This window comes from Podospora anserina, chromosome 4 (genome assembly GCF_000226545.1).
Source record: "Podospora anserina S mat+ genomic DNA chromosome 4, supercontig 4".
Classification (NCBI taxonomy): Eukaryota; Fungi; Ascomycota; class Sordariomycetes; order Sordariales; family Podosporaceae; genus Podospora; species Podospora anserina.
The window spans coordinates 2,148,946-2,169,119 of NW_001914850.1; the positions used below are offsets into that span (position 1 = coordinate 2,148,946).

At 54.6% G+C, this 20,174-nt stretch overlaps 7 protein-coding genes across 7 annotated transcripts, besides 2 other annotated features; 1 reads left to right on the top strand and 6 right to left on the bottom strand.

Annotated features, from left to right (window-relative positions):
* Nucleotides 1–457: 457 nt before the first annotated feature.
* Nucleotides 458–2,181, bottom strand: PODANS_4_4950 (uncharacterized protein; the record flags this gene model as incomplete). Its single annotated transcript, XM_001906329.1, has 5 exons — nucleotides 458–724; nucleotides 787–1,503; nucleotides 1,585–1,893; nucleotides 1,984–2,013; nucleotides 2,104–2,181. The coding sequence occupies 5 exons, from the start codon at nucleotides 2,179–2,181 to the stop codon at nucleotides 458–460; spliced, it is 1,401 nt and encodes a 466-aa protein (XP_001906364.1).
* Nucleotides 2,182–3,441: 1,260 nt separating this feature from the next.
* Nucleotides 3,442–3,464: a sequence feature (Short protein (PODANS_4_4940, CAP67031.1) was converted to a misc_feature.).
* Nucleotides 3,465–3,521: 57 nt separating this feature from the next.
* Nucleotides 3,522–3,549: a sequence feature (Short protein (PODANS_4_4940, CAP67031.1) was converted to a misc_feature.).
* A 594-nt stretch (nucleotides 3,550–4,143) lies between these two features.
* Nucleotides 4,144–4,377, bottom strand: PODANS_4_4930 (uncharacterized protein; the record flags this gene model as incomplete). Its single annotated transcript, XM_001906331.1, has 2 exons — nucleotides 4,144–4,257; nucleotides 4,321–4,377. 2 exons carry the CDS (start codon nucleotides 4,375–4,377, stop codon nucleotides 4,144–4,146), a joined length of 171 nt encoding a protein of 56 aa, XP_001906366.1.
* A 365-nt stretch (nucleotides 4,378–4,742) lies between these two features.
* Nucleotides 4,743–5,534, bottom strand: PODANS_4_4920 (uncharacterized protein; the record flags this gene model as incomplete). The annotated part of the gene is made up of 2 exons (XM_001906332.1): nucleotides 4,743–5,184; nucleotides 5,266–5,534. The coding sequence occupies 2 exons, from the start codon at nucleotides 5,532–5,534 to the stop codon at nucleotides 4,743–4,745; spliced, it is 711 nt and encodes a 236-aa protein (XP_001906367.1).
* Nucleotides 5,535–6,349: 815 nt separating this feature from the next.
* Nucleotides 6,350–7,462, bottom strand: PODANS_4_4910 (uncharacterized protein; the record flags this gene model as incomplete). The annotated part of the gene is made up of 1 exon (XM_001906333.1): nucleotides 6,350–7,462. One exon carries the CDS (start codon nucleotides 7,460–7,462, stop codon nucleotides 6,350–6,352), a length of 1,113 nt encoding a protein of 370 aa, XP_001906368.1.
* A 384-nt stretch (nucleotides 7,463–7,846) lies between these two features.
* PODANS_4_4900 (uncharacterized protein) lies at nucleotides 7,847–12,606 on the bottom strand (the record flags this gene model as incomplete). Its single annotated transcript, XM_001906334.1, has 3 exons — nucleotides 7,847–11,204; nucleotides 11,277–11,914; nucleotides 11,977–12,606. The coding sequence occupies 3 exons, from the start codon at nucleotides 12,604–12,606 to the stop codon at nucleotides 7,847–7,849; spliced, it is 4,626 nt and encodes a 1,541-aa protein (XP_001906369.1).
* Nucleotides 12,607–13,910: 1,304 nt separating this feature from the next.
* On the bottom strand, nucleotides 13,911–15,493 carry PODANS_4_4890 (uncharacterized protein; the record flags this gene model as incomplete). Its single annotated transcript, XM_001906335.1, has 2 exons — nucleotides 13,911–14,933; nucleotides 15,068–15,493. 2 exons carry the CDS (start codon nucleotides 15,491–15,493, stop codon nucleotides 13,911–13,913), a joined length of 1,449 nt encoding a protein of 482 aa, XP_001906370.1.
* Nucleotides 15,494–17,119: 1,626 nt separating this feature from the next.
* On the top strand, nucleotides 17,120–19,606 carry PODANS_4_4880 (uncharacterized protein; the record flags this gene model as incomplete). The annotated part of the gene is made up of 1 exon (XM_001906336.1): nucleotides 17,120–19,606. The coding sequence occupies one exon, from the start codon at nucleotides 17,120–17,122 to the stop codon at nucleotides 19,604–19,606; it is 2,487 nt and encodes an 828-aa protein (XP_001906371.1).
* Between the last annotated feature and the right edge of the window lie 568 nt (nucleotides 19,607–20,174).

A 20,174-nucleotide genomic window follows, 5' to 3' on the forward strand; every position in this document is an offset into this window, starting at 1 on the left:
GCCCGAGTATCAAACGATAAAATGGAGATGAACTGGGCTGCCCGGGGATGAGGTGGAAGGAGAACCCCCCCAAGCCAGTTCGTCTGGGGGTGCTTGCCCATCACGACGGCTCCTTCCCTCACTCCAGGTCCTGCCTCAAGCACGCCCACGCAGGCGGGGAATCGACTCCACCATCCTACACCTTCCGTCACCCGGGAAATCTGCCTGGCTGCCTGAAATGAAAAGTCATGTATGGAAAGAACCTGGAAGGTGCCATACCAGATACCTAAGGGATGAATTCATGTCTATTCGTGCTGATGAGGTTAGGTAAATGGTCTTTCCAACAATGCTTGCAGCTACCTGTGGGTATCCAAATCCTGCTGCCTCTTTTCCAATCTTCCAAATGTCACGTTTGCCAGATGTTACTCCGGCGTAGTGCTAGGCATCCCTCCTGCTGGGCCATCCTACCCCACACCATTCACTCTTCAGCCCGCTTCCCCCTCGAAGAAGGCGTGCGAGGGTGGAAATGCAGCGGCGAAGCGGGCCTGGACGAAGACAGAGCTGCACCGTGAGCAGAGTCCAAGGGGTTGACGCTCAGCCTGTCCTGATCCAGATATCGCGGGGTGCCCTCCACTGTTGTCTTCTCGTAGCTGGCGATGCTGATGGGTGGTGGCCGCGCGCGTTTTCCTTCCGGGAGGGCGTACAAGTATGTGGCTCCCAGCACAAGAGCTGTGCCAAACAAGAACTGTAGGTATGAAAATGTCAGCAACCATCACTAAACTCGTGTCTCGAGCTGTCTGCACGTACCGATACTGTAATCTCCAAGTCGAAGAAGAACACGCTGAAAAGGAAGCTGATGATGATGCTGATGCTGGTCGCAAAGTTCTTTGCAATGTTGTCTGCGTATTGAATGCAGATGCTCGACAAAATTCCGCCCACCGACTGAAGCACAATTGCTGTCCAGACAACCGCATTGTATCCGTCGAAGAAACCATGCCTGGCGATCTCCCGTCCGTCGCTGAAGACGACCCCAACAAACAGCGCGGGGAATAGCGAGTAAAATGACAACTGGATATTCCTCGTCCACACAGAGGCTGGTGTGGTAGAGTCCTTCAGCACCTTCTCGAAGTAAACCCCCGTCAGCCCCGAGACAAGTGCTGCGACCAAAACAGCCGTAACGCCCACCGAGTAGTTCATCGTCGACAACGTAGGTTCCTGGTCCTCTTTGATGCCTTCGTAGGTGGCCGATCGTCGAGTCAGCTCCCCAACCAGCCCAGTGACACCTCGTTTCGTCAATTCCCTCGCCGCCTCCACAACACCACCAGCAAATTGGCCGAGTTCGTGGACTGACCGTGGGAAAAAGTGGTCGCTGAAATCGTGGATGTCAACCGAAAGATCCGGGGAACTGGCCGACGGAAGCGATACAACTGACACCCCCATAGTCAGGATGACAAGGGATAGCCACCGCCTGGCCCCAAGCGTCCGGCCCAGCAGCACCACCATAAACACTGCTGTCGTGATGATCTAGCCATCCTTGTCAGCTTGCTATACTCTCCATGTTCCAACGGCCTCTGTGACCCAATCCCCCCCAGCGGTAGCACCGACCTTTAATTGGAACAAGACCTGGAAATGCACCGCATCCAGGTTCCCAAGCGCAACATATTGGAGCGTGTTCTCCAGCGTGTACAGCACAGCCGGAATGGCCAGCTTCCACCCATCGCCTGAAAATACCGAATGGTACACTTGCTCAAGCAGGACTGTTGCCGGGGTCTGGGGCGCCAGGCTTCGGGATACTTCGTAAATGGCAAAGGTGAGGGACATAGCGAGTTTGAGAAGCTCATTGAGGAGCACGGCAGTCGAAGCAAAGTATCGGTGGTCACCTGGAGGTGCCATCACTCGAGAGTAATGCATAATCTGGCATGGGAAGCGCCCGTCCGTTAGCATGAGATGAGGTTGTTGTGCCACACCAACGTCGGGGCTACCGGCGCGAGGAAGTTAACGTACAAGTATTAATGCGGAATTTTGGAATGTTAACTATCCCAACCATCATGTCAGCCATCTTTTCCCAGCAGTCTTTTGCCATTTTCCTGTTGTCGAGTGTTGTGTTTTGTGAAAGCTGCGTACTGTGATCAGGGAGGCCTGCTTCATTGGCAGGCCCAGCAAGCTTGGCCCGCTCTGGGGCGCTGCGGTGGGGAGAGCCATGATGTTTTTCTTCTGAAGCCGCTGACGACGTGGGAAGGCCGGAGGCTTGTGTCAAAACAAACGGCAGGTTAGAGGAGATATGGAGGAGGAATGCCCGGATCGCGATTCGCAATTGCTGTCCAGTTCTGGTGAATTCCGTGGGCAGTGCGCTCCGACGTCACTGTTGGAAAATCGAGGGTCTCAGGTCGCCAAAGGGGTTCGTGGGTGTTTCGCCCAACGCGCCAGCGGGCAGACAGAGACACAATGGAGCCCTCGTTCCAGTCCTCAATGCAACAAAGAAGAGGCTGTTGCGGGAGGAACGGGAGTAGCACAGCTCTGGCAGGGCCGGAAGCTTGGATTTATTTCAGAATTTTTATCCTCCTGTGCCGTTTTCAGACTGGCTGCAGACGTTGGCCTGCTTTGCTGGACCTCTCTGCACAGCTCCCAAGCTGCCCACCCTCACCCCTGCAGTCGCAGATCGCCAAGCGGTGGTACCTCAGAGGGACCTGAACCGTTGCACCAGAATGGCGGGGAAGCGGGGTACAGGGCTGGTACCGCCAAGTCGATCTCTGGGTGTCCAAGGCCTACGCCGCACCGATCATGATCTCAGCGATCGACTGGACGGAAGAGACGGGAACTTGAGCTCACTCCAGATCTCTGGCAATTATGACAACCTATGTAGAAGAGGCTCATTCATGAGAACCCAGGTGGCTGGGACGGATGACCCCGTCACTTTCCATCAAAATCCCATCAAACACCACCTCGAGGCTCCCAGCTTCTTGGGGCGTCACACGGTCCACCTCTTCCCCGCATTTTAGTTGCATTAGCAGGTGATCCAGTGACACCACCTCGAAGACACTGGGAGCACATGTCCCACCATGGGACTTTTTGACAATGTCAAAGAAATGGCGAGCATAACGGCGACGGGAGGGATGTCTCGAGTACTACTCTCCTACTACCCAGAAAGCCTAGAAAAAGAGTGCAACGTCAAGGGTTCATAAGCATGCAATGCGACAAGACAGTGAACTGGTACTGGTACTCTCTTTTGAACGGGAAGCCCGCATGATTTGGAAACGATAACAGCACGATTAACTCGATAGTAATAAAAACAATGCCAAACCTACTCATTCGGACGTCCACTTATTCCATTCCATAGCTTTTCATCCTACACTCCCGTCCCCCTTGTCAACCATCCCACTCAAGCAGCTCGGTCAGCCGCGGCCGCAGCCGAATTCCCGCTCTTCTTCTTGCCTCCAAACATGAAATATACGGCCCCGAGACCTAGCACGCCTGCTCCCAGATAACTGTCGCACCATCATCAGTATCAAGACCCTGAGGGCTCATCCTGGTCAAAAACTTACACGAAGTTCTTGTTGGGGTTCGTTCCATCCTTGTTGTACACCTTTGCTGTTCCTTTTTCACCCACATGGGGTCCCTGAGGCGGCAGATTGGAGTAGCATCTTTGTGTGAGCCTTCCCCGGGTCTGCTGCTGGACGGGACGAAGGAGGTTGCGCGTTCCGAAGCGGTTCATCTCGATGATATCGTGTTTTTTTTTCTTTTCGTCTTGTGAAGGGTGTCGACTATGATGCAGGCAATGTACCAAATAGACTTGAATATCCTCTGACAACGTTAAAGGGTCGGATGATGTTGAAGACGCAGTTCGAGGACGGATCCCTGAAGGAAAGGCTCGGTTGGTGGTAGTAGCGAAGTGATGACATCATGTTGACGAGTGGATATGTGCCCCGCCATCAACCGTTTGGATGAATGCTTTGTTTGCTCCCGCCGCGGCAGTCGGCTTTCAATTCCAGGAGGCTTCCAGACTTTAATCGGGCTGCTTGGCGCAGAGCCGCATTGCTTCCTTCAACATCAATTCCGACAAATGTCTCAATTATTAGGTAGCATCTACAATCATGGGTCCTCGTTGTCTTCATCTTCCATCCTTCGTCCTCCGTCTTCCATCCTCATCTCCCCCATTCTCTCTCACTAACAGCAGTGCTTATGGAATGAACACGATCCACCGCAACATGTAAACCCAATGTTCATACCGCCGCCACGCATCGAAATCTCGTTATCCGCCTGTGGGAGTGGCTCGGCTTTCTGAGGCTCGTGTTAGTCTCGCCGTTCCACTGTCGGTCGATTGTCAAGAGGGTTTTGGCTTACTGGCTGCTCACAAATGACCTTCTTCACTACACTGCCGTCCTGGGGGATGGCTTCCATCCGCTCCTGTTGTGTTGGCTCTTGAACGGTGGGCATTGTGCTTGGATGTTTCTTTAGGTGAGGTATGTCAAAAATGAGAATTGAGGATGATGTTGTCGTCGCACGCTGGTGGCGTCGTCGTTGCTCACCGCTGAGAATTTATCAGCTCCGACAACGACCGAGGCCTCCCTGGTGCTGGGGCCTGTGCGTAGCTGACTTCTGATTGGCCAGAAAGAGTCAACAAAAGCGACGCCAAGATCTCACGATAGCGTCGTTTTGGCGCCCTCAAATCACATCAACGGATTTATTTTGAGGTGTTTCTACTCCTAGCTTGGGTTCTGAAGCCACAGGAACTCATGTGATCTTATTTACACTATCTTCGGCGCTCACGCGCATCCCACACGGGTCGACGAGACGACGATATCATCATACCAGAAGGTGTTGGTGTCCCCGCCATAAGACTCCCAGCCGAAATTGATGGCCGTGACCTTTGGCTTGATTGAGCTTCTCTGCCACTGCGCGGCATTGGGGTTGGCAGTGCCCGGCTTGCTTGTCAGCCCAGTGATGACCTTGTCATTCAGCCACGTCTCGATCGTGCCGTCAGGTCCCAGATGGTATTCAAAGCACTGCCAGCTGCCTGTAGGGAGAGCGGCCGAGGTGGCCACACCCTGTGGAGAGAGATCAGGGAGGGTGGCGTCGTCCGACTCGCGGTTGAACATGAGGATGCTGTTCTGGCCGCCGATACGAAGGTGCTTCTTGTTGCCCTGCGCCGAGTCGGGCATTGTGATGAAGGTGACGTGCGCCGCCGTGAGCGCCTTGGATGCTTTGCTGTTGTCAGAGGGTTGTTAGCAGGCTGGTTTTGGCCTCGCCTTCCGATGGGGGCTGCTTCGTATGCTATTCTGGACTCACATCCATGCCCTGACGTATACATCTCCAGTGGGCACCTTGGAAGTGCCGAAGAAGATATGACCACAGTAACCACCGCCGCCATCGACTCGCATGGAGTTCTTCCCGCTGTGTGCGTTGGCGGTGTCAAGAGTGACTTTGCCCCCCTGGCTGCAGTCCGGCGCGTATGTTGGCCATGCCGACTGGTCCCATCCGTTTTCGAACCCTTCCGAGACCTGGGCCAGGGATCCGGGGACGAGAGCAAGTGAGAGAAGAGCGAGTTGGCGCAACATCTTTGGCGGTAAGTTGGTAATTTCCGGGAGGTCAATAGTGATTCCAACTCAAATACGTCGCAGAGATTTATGGTATTTAAATACCGAGGTCCCATCTACAAAGCCGCGCCGTCAGTGCCGTGGCCCGTGGTCGGATATTGAGTGCTTGTATTGCCTCTCCACTTACGGAGAAACATGCCCCGGATTCCCCAGCCGTCCTTGCGATCCCGAATTCATCGAAACTCGTCATGCCCTTGATTCCGTCCAGGCAGGTGTATCTTCATCTGCTTCAAACTCAACGCCATATTTTGGCTACGGACGGAGAGCACCAGTCCGTTATCAGCTCTCATGCCCCATGAAAAAAGAAGCGCCACCTATCCCCATACTACTTCTCTACTAGTTTTCTTTTGGGCCCTATCTCCTTGGTATTCCCATAACAACTGGCCATAGAGATACCGGGAAGCCGCCACCAACCATTATCTGAGTGACATTAGCCTGTATGAACAAAGCTTACCTGCCATGCATCTTCCCCGCGGAAGCCATAACTGCCACCAACCAAAGACATGATCGTCATTTATTCGTGCGCGTGATTTTCGGAACTTGAGCCTAAAGTTCCTGGCCGCGCTTTCCTGGCCGTGTTTGCCGAGCAGGTAGATCTGTAGATCTGGCTTGGGGGTTCTGCAATAAAGCTTGATTTTCTGGGGAGTTGCGTAGGTACGACCCTTTTCCCTGACGGCCTATCGTGTTCCTCGGCCCGGGGCGAATTTAGAGTAAAGATACAGAGGAAAGTAAAGAGAAGAGAGATCCAAAGACAACAACACCAACTCCAACCATCTTCAAGAACCCCACTGCTTCGATCTGGGGCCCTCCCCCAAAACATACCCTTCCTTCTTCAAAAACTCCTCCAAACTCACCAGCTCCCCCAACCCGCACTCCCTCACCAGCCTCTTCCCCTCCTCCACCAACGCCCCCGTCTCCTTCCCCGCGTGACCAAACTCCTCCAGCGCCGAATACCCCTCCACCAAAACATCCTTCAAACTCTCCGGAAACCCCTTCAATCCCGTCTCCCTAAACTCCTCCACCGTGACCTGCTCATACCTCACCCTCTGCCCCGTGTGCCGCGAGAAAACCTCGGCGATCCCATCCAAAGCGTACACCCCCTCCGCAGCCAGCACCGCCTCCCCGGTCCCATCCACCCCACGTTCCAAAATCGCCGCCACAAACTTCCCCGTGTCCCTCCCCGCGTCAACAAGCGGTATCCCCGTCCCCCCAGTAACATGCAGCCTCATAACCCAACTGTCCGTGTCTTCATCATACCTCGGCGCCAAGAACCCCTGCGTCAGCCAGTTGCTCATGAAGAACCCAAGCGACAGAAACGCTGATTTGATTTGCGGGTGCAGCGAGCGAATGTAGGCTTCTGCGCGGGCCTTGTCGTCAAAGGGTGTGACGTGGGTGTATTTACCCGACGAGAGCTCGGTGATGTTGGGGAGGGTGCTGAAGAGGACGGTGTCAACTTTTTGGGCGAGGGCGGCGGAGAGGATGTTTTGGACGGCGAGGAATTCTTTGCTGGAGTTGGGGTCGTCTGAGGTCACGGGGGTGAAGGAGGGCGTGGTCATGATGAAGGCTGTGTGGACGTCTTTGAGGGCGGGGAGGAGGGTGGAGGGGGTGTGGAAGTCGACTTGGGGGGTGACTTGGATGGTGTTGGTGGTGTTGTTGGTGGTGTTGTTGTCGGTATCGGTATCAGGGGAACTGCCGATGAGGCGGTACCATTGCTCGAGTGGGATAGAAGAAGCTGAGGAAATGGGTAAGGAGCGGCTGGTGAGGGCGCGGAGGTGGAACTGTGAGATGTTTGGGAGGGAGGCCGCGGGTTCAGAGACGAGCTGGTTGATGACGGAGCCGCCTTGTTGGCCTGTTGCGCCAAACACGGCGAGGATCTTCTTTTCTGTCATGATGAAGTCCGGATGTCAAAAGTCTGGGAGTTCTGGGTCTGTAGAGAAAAAATAGAATAGGATAACTGGCACTGACGGCCCTTTTATATGTAGATGGCAATGCCGCTCAACTTGTCCGCGGTGCACCGCGGGTGAACTTTTGTTGAGTTGGTGTCCTCGGACTTTTGGGATGACAAACCCGCGGCGATCCTTCACATTTGACTCTCACTGGCTCTTGAGCACAGAAATTGTACAGGTTATGAACAACATGCCAGAAACAGACAAAACAGTTGTGAATATCAAGGAAAAGTAGCTATCATTTAGAGGTAAGGTATGTAAATATGCCATATTGCTAGGCAAACAAGTGTATAAAAAGTATCCATATGTCTATGAAAAGAAAAGAAACTAAAATGTAGGCGCGACTCTGAGGGGCATCCTATCTCCTCCCTGACTTCCTAACCTGAATGACCGAAGCGAGGTCGTGGAGAGTCTGGGTGCGTGCGCTGGTGGCCGCGACTGCGAAACCGACCGCACGCTCATGCTGCGGCCAACGCGGGTTCCTGTGCTTCCTACCGAGCCCGCCGGCGAGGGCGGGACGGACCGACCACGAGACCGAACATTTAGTTTGCCCATCATGGCCGTCATGGCCGTTGCGGCGTCGAGCGGTGGAGTAGGGGGTGATCTTATGGGATGAGGCGCCATGATGCCAAAGGCACCGTGCACCATGTGGCCGGCGGCAGAACCAGACACTTGTGATGTTCTAGAGTTCAGTGGTCTGCCGTTGTAGGACGCCATCATGCGCTCCAGCGACGTGGCGCGAGACGTGTTCCTCATGGGAGGTGACCGTGTGGAAATCATGGATGACGGGGTGGGTGGTCGATGCTGTTGCTCCATGGCGGCTTGGATCTGCTCAAAGGTCAATGAGGATGGCAGCTTGCTCAGCCGGCGGATGGATCTCATGTTGGCATCGATGAAGCTGGACATGGCTTTGACTGCCGTGTTGTTTTCGTGCGTCGCCATGGCGCTCGTTTCTGGAGCCGTGCTCGCCCTGGCGAGGTGCATTGCGTTCAGTGTTTGTGGCGTCGGGCTGGCCTTCGGAGCGCCGCGGATGCTCGCCTGGATTCTGTTCATGACATTGTCAAAGTCAACGCCCAGCTTCTGCTGCTGGGCTGACACGTATGCCGGTGCAGCACCAAGCACAGTCTCTTGGGTCAGGACAAAGAAAGACCCATCCCGAATTCTCTGCCTCACCAGATTCCAGCGAGTTCTTGCCGGGTTACGCTCGAGCACGGGGTTGTACACGCTGTGCTTGGCGAGCTTTGCGTAAAACACCTCCAATCTCCTGGCCATGCGCTCCAGGGCCTGCATGAGAAAAGTCGCCAGCACCATCAAGCGCTGGTCGTCGTCTTCGGCCTCCATAGCCATGACGCTGTCAAAGGCGTCCATGCCGTGACATGCTTCCTCGCGAATATCTTCCAGCAACTCGATGTCAAGCTCAACGCTCTTGGCGGCGTAGTTGAAGATGCCACGCTCAGCAAACCTGATGTTGCCACTGCTCTGGCCGACAAACTGACCGACCAGAGCGACTTCCTGAGATGTTGCAATGGCGTCCGGAGATGTCTTTGCGCGCGCAATGATTCCCAGCACGTCGGGCAGCCGCACGTCGGATCCAGCACCAGCGCTATCAGCAAGGGTGAAGGACAGCTTGAGCACGAGTTCCTGAAGCTTGGGGCCAAACAGCGCAGAGAAACCTCCCTGCAGCAGACGAGATTGGTAGTCGTAAAACACCCTAACCATTCCCACGGCCTTGGGACGCGTCCAAACGTCCTCAGACTCCCGGAGGTACCCATCCCTAGCGCTATCCACATCACCAGCGCCGATAATGTCATACATCTCAAACTGGTGAGCAACCAGGGTCTCAACAGTTGTGCGCAGGTAAGCAGCCCAAAGATCATACAAATCTCCAAGCTCCAGGACCCCGTGGAAGTCTGGCTTTGGTGTGAGCTGGCCAACAAAGTACTTCGTTAACAGGCTGTTGACCTCGGGGTTGTTGGTGTGAGCAAGGTTGTCAAACGTCTTGGAGCAGTCAACTCCGGCGTTGGACTTGATGATCAAGGTGCCGCCAGGATGCATGGGGCAAAAGTCTGTCACGTCGTAGACACTGCCGTGCACCCCAATCCACATGCGGCTGTCGGGTCGATGGCCGGTGTGACGGGCCAGCTGCGAGAGAGGAATGGTGGGGAGGTTGCACGGCAAGGGCTTGGGGGTCATGAAGACATCCAACATGAAGCGCCGCTCGGCAAAAGCCTTGTTGATGATGGTGTCGGCAGCCTCCATGGTCGAGGTGCAGTAGTTGTAAAGAGCCTGGCGTATCCCCTTCATTACCGTGTCAAAAACAGCCACCGAGCCGCAGACGTAAAGATAGCCACCAAGGCCGCCCTGCTTTTTCGACATGACCAACTCCGAGATGGTGGCACCCTGCTGCACTATGAGGGCATCAATATACCGTGGTGGCATCTCCTTCTCGACCAACTCGCGCGAGTGTCGGTCGTAAACCAGGCCACGGCTATCCCGGGAGAATGCAAGATGGACTTCCATCAGGCCGGCCTCGACGTAGTCACGCAGCTCCTCTTCATACGCAAATTTCTCTCGAGACTGAACTCCCAGATACAAGAGGTCTCGACCAGCCGCGTTGCTGTGGGAGGCCAGGCGGGCCTGCCAAAAGCTTCGCATCGGCGCGATGCCGGAGCCACCAGCAAAGAGGCAAACCGGCGCCGCCCGGTCGATTGGCAACTGGAAGTTGAGCGGTCGGCTGACCCCAATGAGCACATCCTCCTCATCCTCGATGAGCTCATCACTGGCACCCACAAACGGATTAAGAAAGCCACTGCTAACACCTGCGCATGCAATCTTCTCTTCTCCCGCGAATGTCGAGCATAGGTTGTACTCAGCCCGGGAGATGGTCAACTCAACCACCGAAGGGAGAAGCTCCTGAGAGTAATTGGAGATGGAATATGTCCTGGGGACTTCCACTGCGATGAGATCACAGAGCCACGACAAGTCCCCGGTGAGGTCAAAAGCGCGATCCCAGATGTGCGGGTTGGTCTCACTCACAGCGGCCTGAAGCAGGTCGCCGAGAGAGCCCTTGACCGGCCACTCGGTTGTCGCCAGAACCTGAAGCACTGTGTTGGATGAGGCACGCAGCATGTCATGGACCTTGAGGGCAAGCTCCTTAGTGATGGGCGCTAGATGGCCACGCCTCAGGATATCCTTGACTGTGAGGTGTGATGTGGAGGTATGTGAAACGGCGCCCAGGTGCTGCGCGAACCGCTGCCACTGGGTGTTGGGCGTGATCCGGTATTCGAGGTAGTCCCCCAGCCCCAGGGCTGCAGCAACTTTGGCACACTCGGCCCAGCTATTCAGCGGCATGACAGCCAGGCGATCACCTGGTTGGAAGGTGATTCCAGTGTTGTGTAGATCGATGGTAACCATGGCGATGGACCGGTTGGGGTCGTTGTCAACAAAGGACCGGCTCAAGATCCGGGACTTGTACCGGCACTCCTCAAAAGTCCCGCGCATCTCATGGGGTTCGATGGTGATCTTGCCACGGAATGGCTCGAGGCGCTCTTTCATGGCCGCTGAGAATTGCTTGTGCGTCTCCTCCCATGGCTTGTCGTTGGAATCAGGGGCGCCCGACAGACCATTTGTCTCTGTCCTCCCTGTCTTGCTTGCAATCTCGAGAATGCCAAAGACTTTGTACCGGCTGTGATGGACACGTTAGGTACTCCTTTATCTACTGCCGACCTTGTCTTCCAGAAAGTGCAAAGTAACTCACTGTGTGCCCATGAACCCCCTTTCACCCACATACGCCTCGATGATACCATCAAGGACACCCATGAGTCTTGGATCGCCCGACTGTTTAACAAATTCGGGGATGCGGTAGTGGTATTCGATGGCGGCAATAAAGGCCCGAAGATTGGAGGGAAGCCATGCACGAAGATGCAGACCCTCCTTGCCGAGAAAAGAGTCGTAACTGGTGCGGCCCAAGAACGCATCCATGACGAGAAAAGGGGGGAACTGAAGACCGGATGAAGCAGGGCAACGTTTGCTCAGAGGCGCTGAGAACTTGCCCCAGCGAACCCATTGGTGGCCTGGAACGTAGTTTTCACCCGAGTTGGGATTCGTGTTGATGGTGTGAAAGGCATTGGGCATGCGTTCGAGGATTTCCTTGAGTCGTATCAGCTCTCGAAGGAGGCCCTCGACATTGCGGTTCATGACGTGCTCCTGGCAGGCTGCTATGGCATCGGGGCCATGTTGGAATGATGCCGACGTATCGGCACAGCCCTTCTGGAAGGCAATTTCTGTCCTCTCGCCAAAGACAGGCCATCGCATGTCCATGTTGTCGAATCTTCCCACGTATGGGTATGTGGCGGTCTTGTCACGCAACTTCATGTTGAACTGTGGACGGATGTGCTGTTAGCAAGACTCAAAGATCAAAACAGAAAGAAGAGAAAGATAACACCCGGCCCACTTACGGATGATTGGTCAAAGAAGGTGAGATGGGGGATGGATCGACCGAGGCGCCTTGAAACCTGCCAGTATGGTAGCGCAATGCTTCGCGGAATTCCAACCAGCTCTTCTCCCAGATCGTCTCCCATTTCGCACTTGGGCCGCCATTTCGTAGGATTGACCGTTACTCCCTCGTTGCCGTCGTTATTATCCTCGTATCGATAGATGGAGCACAGCATACCGAGAGCTACCACCGCTGCCCACAATGCCCTGTCTGGAATGACTTCTGGTGTTCCCTCAACGATGGGGAGGGCGGCAACGGATTCCCGGACACGACCCCTGGCCACACATCCCGGCATTCGTTCACACAAATCTGACCATATCCGTCCCGGTGAGTTGGCGAGAGCACCAGGAGACTCGTCGTAATCTGGTGGACAAAACCCGTGCTCGACGCTGAGGTACCCATCTTTCCAGCCAGTCCTTGGTCCAATCTCCTCAGCTCTGATCATTACTTGACGCGCAGGGGCCCCTAGTGCAACAGCCAAAAGATCCTGTTCGGCCACATTGAGTGTATCGATGTTCTTCATTCCGCTGATCTCGTTGACTGTTGGAATATTGGCGTACAGCACCTCGTTGATCGACTTGCGTTCCCTCATTCGCAGCCACTCTTCGGCATCCACCCCTCGGGGGATCTGTCTTGTGTCAGTCGACGTTATCCGACGATTATTTCCAGACTTCGGCTCACATCAAATGCTGCGTGAATGTCTCCCGGTTGGGTATAGCCAGAAAAGGAGCAGCCCCGAGGTCCCATGCGGCTGCTGGACCGGCTGCCAGCAACTGAACCAGCAGGACACTGGCCGCCGGCCACGCCAGACACCGGACATGATTGCATAGACATTATGTGGTATGTAAACAAAGGCTGGAACAAAACACGCCAAATAGCAAAAGCCACTGTTGAACAAGGTAGATATTAGACAAGAAGGGGTATCAAAAAAGGGGCCTCCAGGGCGATGAGAAGTAAACACAGCCAAACAGGCAAGCTGCAAAGCACAGCGGCTGGATCAACAACAGCAAGGAACGTGTCGGTAGAGTGACAGCATCACGGTGGGTGGATCAAAGAGAAAGTTCGGGAGGTCCGGCCAGAGGTTATACTGAGCGCCAAGCCCCGATGTTCCCTCTCAGAGAGACACCAAAGGAAACGGCGGGCGGGCAAATCCAGGATCAGCTGCGTCCAGGCGGCGGCAGACGAAGGGGGGGAGACTTGGATGAGCCCATCTCGAAACGGATCGACGCGTCTTGGCTGTCGTCCCATGTGCTGGAGATTGTATGTACGGGGTCGGGGGGGCCAAAATTAGACCTCTCTTTTTCCATCTGCCAGGCAAGATGGCGTGAACTGGGCGTGAAGTTGTCGTGGTGTTTCAGGTCCCAGCCCTGGTCGCTGGTTGTTTAAGCTTGTCTGTGTGCGACGGGGGATTATTAGGTAATATCCGCTCCTCCATCCAATCAACATCGGACCGTTCCTGAGAGTGGGACGCAAGACAGGGGCTGGCTGCGACGCTGGCCTGGTGCCAAGCTCTTGGACCTGCAGCCGAATGCCTCCAGATGCCGCCGAAAATTCCAGGGAGAGTCCCAGATGTGAAAACGCATCTCAAACCATCAGGAGGACGCCCACATCCCGAACTTGCAAGCTTTGGTCTTTGTGGAAAGGGGCCGCTTACATATCTGATTCTTACACAGTAACTGTCAAAAGACTTTCAGACTTCTGTGCCTCGCCAAGTCTTTGAAACGCCGTGTTTACCTTCACCTAACCATGACCGCAATGCTGCTGTGACACGATTCAGGCGCTATAAGAACAGCGTAGCAAGTCCCTGCAGAGGCTGGCAAGAGACATAAAGTCTAACTATTTCGTTCGTGTTTCCTTTCGTCGTATCTGATTCCACATACCTACCCTAGGCGCCTACTACCAGGGTGGCTCCCAAGCCAAGTGTCCCGGATCCACGTTTTCTTCAAGAAGACAATCAAATGACTTCAAGGGAGAAGCCTTGTCGAAGTCTAGGTCCCTCCCCAACCCCCATGCGTCTAATGGACCCACGGGGAGCAGCTGCATGTTCATGTCATAACGACTGGGCGAAAGGGCATCTTCGGCGATCTTGTTGGCGCTGATGATCTGGTTGATCTGGTCGTCGTTCCATGGTTGACCTGGGTCGAAATTGCATCTTGTGCGTGATGTTGGCTTATTGATGTCGGCCAGCAGCTGAGGGAACCTAACAACATGCCAGCAATTTTCCGCAGTTTCCATCCGCATCCAGAGAGTGCGCTTAGGATCGTTGAACCGACGTTCCTTTGCAACTTGCCAAGCAGCGTCTCGCTGAACGGCTTCGCGAAACACGTCGGCTGACCGGTCCTGTGTTGGGCCGCCGTCGAGAACCAAGTTGAAGGCGTCAGAAATACCAGGATGTGAGGCTTCTGCCATCCATAACGCTACTTGCCTCGTGACATGGTTCGCTGGCAAGGCATCATGGTCCGTCGCGCCCCAGTTGAGCAGGCCAACCGTGAACCCGCTGAAAGGATCTAGAAATTGCCCCCTAGCCTCGCCCCAAGCTCTTGCTTGGAAGAGATTGTTCCAAAGACTAGCACGTCGCTCTATCATGAGTCCTGAATTTTCCAGGTAAAAAGGCAAAAGACCGCGTATAGGGCACTCGGGATGGGCAACCGATACTCTGTCCTCGTCAAGATGAATCCGGCGTATATGCTTTCTTGTGGTGGTAGGGAGGGAATTTAGGAAATAAATTGCTGCGGTTGCTGCAGAAAATCTGAACCTGCCAGGGTGGTCCCGCCACATATCTCTGAGAGCTGCTGAAGCCTCTCGTTTGCGTATGGGTAGACGGGCACCGATCCTATCAAGCTCGTCGTCGGTTGGAATTCTCCACGGTTCCTTTATAACGTCAAGGTAGGCAGCCAGGCCGCCTCTCACATCCCATCGTCTCGTGTGATATTCGAAGTTTTCATGTTCGGTCGGCGTGCCAACATGGGTGCGACAGGCAGGTTCAGTGACAGCTTTGGCTATTAGCCGGGCCCTGAGGTCGCGCTGAACAGATGGAACCTGATCCCACCCACCCTATCAAAGTTCGGAAGACTGCTGTTTTTGTAATGGCAGAAGATGGCATGGATAAAGGATTGTGGACCAGCTACTTCTTGGACCTCCTCTGCGGGTACGATCTGGGTCACCTTGTACCACCCGACATGGCTTCTGAATCGCGAGACAAAATAAGCCCAACGTGCAGCTCTGGTGTGAAGTTGTCGTGAGTAGAGTGTTGAGAATGCGATGGAGTGGAGGCTCAGCGCCAGCCCTCGCATCTCTTGGGCAATGAGCTTGCAGGTGTACATCAAATCGAGCTCGATCGGCTGATTGTTTGCCTTTCTCAATTGGCCGGCTTCAAAGTCGTAAACATATCCATCTTCGGTGTCGTCGCAAAGATAGTCGCGGTAGATCTGATAGCAAAGCTCGCCTGGCAGCGAGAGCAGTTGTGCTGGAAATTGCATGTTGCTGGCAAAGATTTGATCCGGGGAAAAGATTGGCGTGAGAAGCGGAAAGGAAGCTCATATCCTATTATGACCAAGGAGCCCTTTTTGTGTGCTCTTGGAGATGTTGTGCGGCAGGACCTACGGAGAAGCTGGTGGGTTGTGGCATCGAGTTGTATTTCGACCAGTGACTCAACACGCCGTGCAAGCGCTAATAGAACACCTGCTGGCGGTACTCCGTATCGAACAGTACGCGTAGAAACATACTGACTATTCGATGCCCAGATGTTGCCGTTTAATATGATTTCCCGGTGCGAACTCTCAGTTTTTGAGAGACGGCAGAATTTTAGAGAAACAGTGCCACTGACGTCGGCATCACGTGTCTGTCACATGAGTAAGCTGGTACCTTCAGGAGACTCTCTGGGAAGACTCATACGGGCATCCGAAAGTGGACACACGCTGGTCAAACCTTTTCTTAATAAGCGCCTTTCTCGATTTGACATTGTTCATATTGCGGTATAAAACCCCTCCCACTTGTCAAGATCAATTCCAACATCTTGCTGTCCGGTCTCACAGATGCCAGACTCATCGCGGTCTGTACAACTACCTTCTTGGATGAATGTGGTTTGGTGTGTTGCATCCAAGTCTTGGTATTGGGTCGGTTCCGGTGGCACCTCGGCCATCGGTTCTCCATGTACCACCTATCTCACCTGGCCGGTTTCCCATCAGGTATCATTTGACACCCCTCTGCAGTTGAACTGAAGTGCAGATGCGGTAAAATAAAGTACGGTCTGTGCTCTGATCGTACCTGACATCCACCAACACCCCAGATCACTGGTACCCTTGGCGATACCCAGCTGCAACAGGTTGTAGGCACAAACAGCACCGTTCCACATCCGATCAGTGTGAAGCTGCTTCATCTGGATGACACGATCATTCATCCACAACTTGATGTCTCTTGTAGAGATTGCTCATGGAGAAGGCGCCGGAGCCTGGAATTCAAGCACATGCCAAGAGGCCCGGTAGTTTGGGGCGCTAATTGCGATGCTTTAGCTCCCCCATTCCCGCGATAAATTGCGATCCACGATTCCATGAGGTATCCCACAGTTGGCAAGACACGGAAGAATTCCCTCGACGGCGCAGTCTTGTCGTAAAGAAGCCATGCATGTGCCCATCTCAGACAAAACATCACGCCCCCGATGAATGCGGAATGCAGTGAGACGCGATGAAAAAGAAAAGAGAGCGCTGTGAGATTGCATCATTGGTCAACACAGGAGGAGGGCGGGGACATGGGCCTGGTTCTAATACTGATCCTCAGTTGTCGACACCTTTTGGGCTAGCACCGGCATTGCTTGGCACCCGCCACACCGTGGCCAGCCCTCTTGGTCGCCTTGGTTCCCTTGGTTCCCCTCCCGCGGGAAGAAGCCGCTCACTCGTAAAAATGTCTGCTGCAGGGGGGGCAGAAGAAAAGTGAAGCTGTATAAACCACTGCTGATCCCCCTCCCCCTCCTCGGTCTGGCTTCTGGGTCTGCAAAAGACAGGACCGGTCTCATCACATCCTCATTGATGCGGGACAAAGCATCATCATAGTCTCTCGTTTATTATTATTACATTTTTGTAATCCCTTAATTTTCAGCCCTTATCACGATGCGTTTCCCGTCGCTCTTGACGCTTTCCGTCCTCTTCCTTGGGGCAACGGCCTTGCCCCTGAATGACGCTCTCGACGCCGAGATTCATGAGCTGCTCAAGCGTGAAACGGCCGAGAAGAGCAACTGCCAGTTCAAGAGCCGACATGGACCGGGACCCAAGCCGCCACTGCCGCCACTGCCTCCGACTCCTCCGGTGACCTGCGATGACTTTTGGTTGGCGAGAATTGACCACGAAGGCGTGGCCCCGTATGCCCCAACGGCGGGCTATCAAGTCTGGCGCAATGTGAAGGACTTTGGTGCAGTTGGTGATGGTATTGCTGATGACACGGCTGCCATCAACGAGGCCATCAGTTCCCAAGGCCGGTGCGGTCCAGGTTGCACTGGCAGCACCATCACTCCTGGCCTCATCTACTTCCCTCCCGGCACGTATAGGGTGACCGCGCCCATCACCGACTTCTACTACACCCAGCTGATCGGAAATCCGGGATGCCCTCCCGTCATCAAGGCTGACTTCAACTTTGTTGGTCGCTGGGTTCTTGATACCAACCCATACCAGGATGGCGGTGTCCTCGCATGGGGCGCCACCAACGTGTTCTGGCGCCAGGTCGCTCACTTTGTTTTCGACTTGACAGATGTTGCCTTCGACACCGAGATTGCCGCCATTCACTGGCCCAGTTCGCAGGCCACCTCTCTTTCCAACGTCGAGTTCCGCCTTTCCGAGGCGCCAGGTACCCGTCACCAAGGTCTTTTTATCGAGGAGGGTTCTGGCGGCTATATTGGCGATCTCGTCTTCTACGGTGGTAACCAGGCCATGATTGTTGGTAACCAGCAATTTACTTTCAAGAACATCGCCATCTACAACGCTCGGACTGCTATCGAGCACTTTTGGTCTTGGGGCTGGACTTATGTTGGAATCAGTATCACCAACTGTTCGACAGGATGGGATTTGACTTCAAACAACGGCACCTTTGTCAATGTGGGCACCATCACCATCATTGACAGCAGCATCACCGACACGCCCATCGGCATCGCCTATGCCTGGCCCAATCCCAACCAGCCCAACGTTGGAAACACGTTGATTGTTGAGAACCTTGACTTGGAGAATGTTCCTGTGGCCGTCAGAGGCCCCTTTGGCACCGTTCTTCCTGGAACCACTTCCACCACCACCAGCCTTACCATTCCCGCTTGGGGCCGCGGAAACAGCTACGACGAGAACAGCGGTCCCGTTTTCTTCCAGGGCACCTTCACTCCACCAACTCGTCCTTCTGCGCTGACAGCCCCCGGAGGAAGATACTTCACCGCGTCCAAGCCGTACTACGAGGATCAGCCTCTGTCTGCCTTCCTCACTGCTCGCGAATTTGGCGCCAAGGGTGATGGTTCCACCGACGACACCCGGGCTCTCAACCGTCTGTTTGAGGCAGCCGCGAAGAGAAGAAAGATTGCGTACATCAACGCCGGTATGTACCGCGTGACCCGCACAGTGTTCATCCCACCTGGATCTCGCATCTTTGGTGACTCTTCTTTCCCTGTCATCCTGTCATCCGGCCGCTACTTTGAGAATCCAACACGTCCCCAGCCAGTGGTCCAAGTCGGCAACCGCCGTGGACCGGGATCTGAAGGCCGCATCCAGTGGTCCAACACCATCGTTTCCACTCGCGGCAAGCAGCCCGGCGCCATCCTGATCGAGTACAACCTCGCCACCACCCGCGCGGGTCAGTACTCGGGCATGTGGGACGTCCACACCCGCATCGGTGGCTTCGCAGGCTCCGACCTCCAGCTCACCCAGTGCCCCAAGACGCCCGAGACCCCCATCACCAGCGCCAACCTCGACGTCGACTGCGTGGCCGCCTTCATGTCCATGCACATTACCCGCAACGCGGCGAACCTCTACCAGGAGAACAACTGGATCTGGGTCGCCGACCACGACATTGAAGAGCCGGCCAACAACCAGCAGATCACCGTCTACGCCGGCCGCGGCCTCCTCGTCGAGGACACCCGCGGCCCGCTCTGGCTCGTCGCCTCGAGCGTGGAGCACCACCAGCTGTACGAATACCAGTTCTACAAAGCGTCCACCATCTTTGCTGGCCAGGTCCAGACCGAGACGGCCTACTACCAGCCCAACCCCGACGCCCGCCTCCCCTTCGCGCCTGACGCGCGCTACCACGACCCGGAGCTGCTCACCCCCGGTGATTCCGGGTGGGGCGTCCGGGCGGTCGACACGACCGATCTGTTCATCTACGGCGCGGGCTTGTACAGCTTCTTTGACAACTACGACGTCAACTGCTCGCAGGTGGGGACCGGGACGAGGTGCCAGCAGAGGATCTTGAGCCTGGAGCGGTCGAGGGCCACGATTTACAACCTCAACACTGTGGGGACGGAGAACATGGTGACGATTGATGGGGTGGATCAGGCCAGCTATTTGGATAACTTGAATGGGTTCATCAGCAGTGTTGCTTTGGTGGAGACGAGGGATTTGGTGGTTTAGGAGTGAGAGAGGAGTTTTTTTGATGAAGAAATGACCATGGCTTTTTCTTTTTTTGACTTTTTTGACTTTTTTCATCTATGTGTCTGTGATGGATTGTGGGAAGATTCGGTTTTGGTTTGGGATATTTACTTTTTGTGTATAATGAGTACAGGCTTGGTGAACAGGCAAACCGAGCGCTGTGGAAATTGAAAATTCATCGTCTTCCAGAAGTTGTTTGCCATAGTATTACTACTAAGTGCTGGTGTGTTGTTCTTGCCATAACTGGCTGTCATGTCCCAGCTCGACTACTTGGGCTCAGGTGATGGTGTGCAATATCCATATCCGTACTCCAGTGGCAATTATACCGGTCTCACCGATATCATGCATCAGCTGATATGGTCTCCTTTACACAATACATCATACAACGTAGCTCTTTCCTCCTCAACTCTCTCCCGTAGAACTGCTCTCATTTCGCTTACTCACATTCATCGCATCCTTCAGCCCGCCCAAAATGACGCGGTGTATTGCTTGAGTCCTAGTGTTGAGGTCCTGCTGCATTTCCTGCAGCTGTTCATAGGCCTCGATCAGC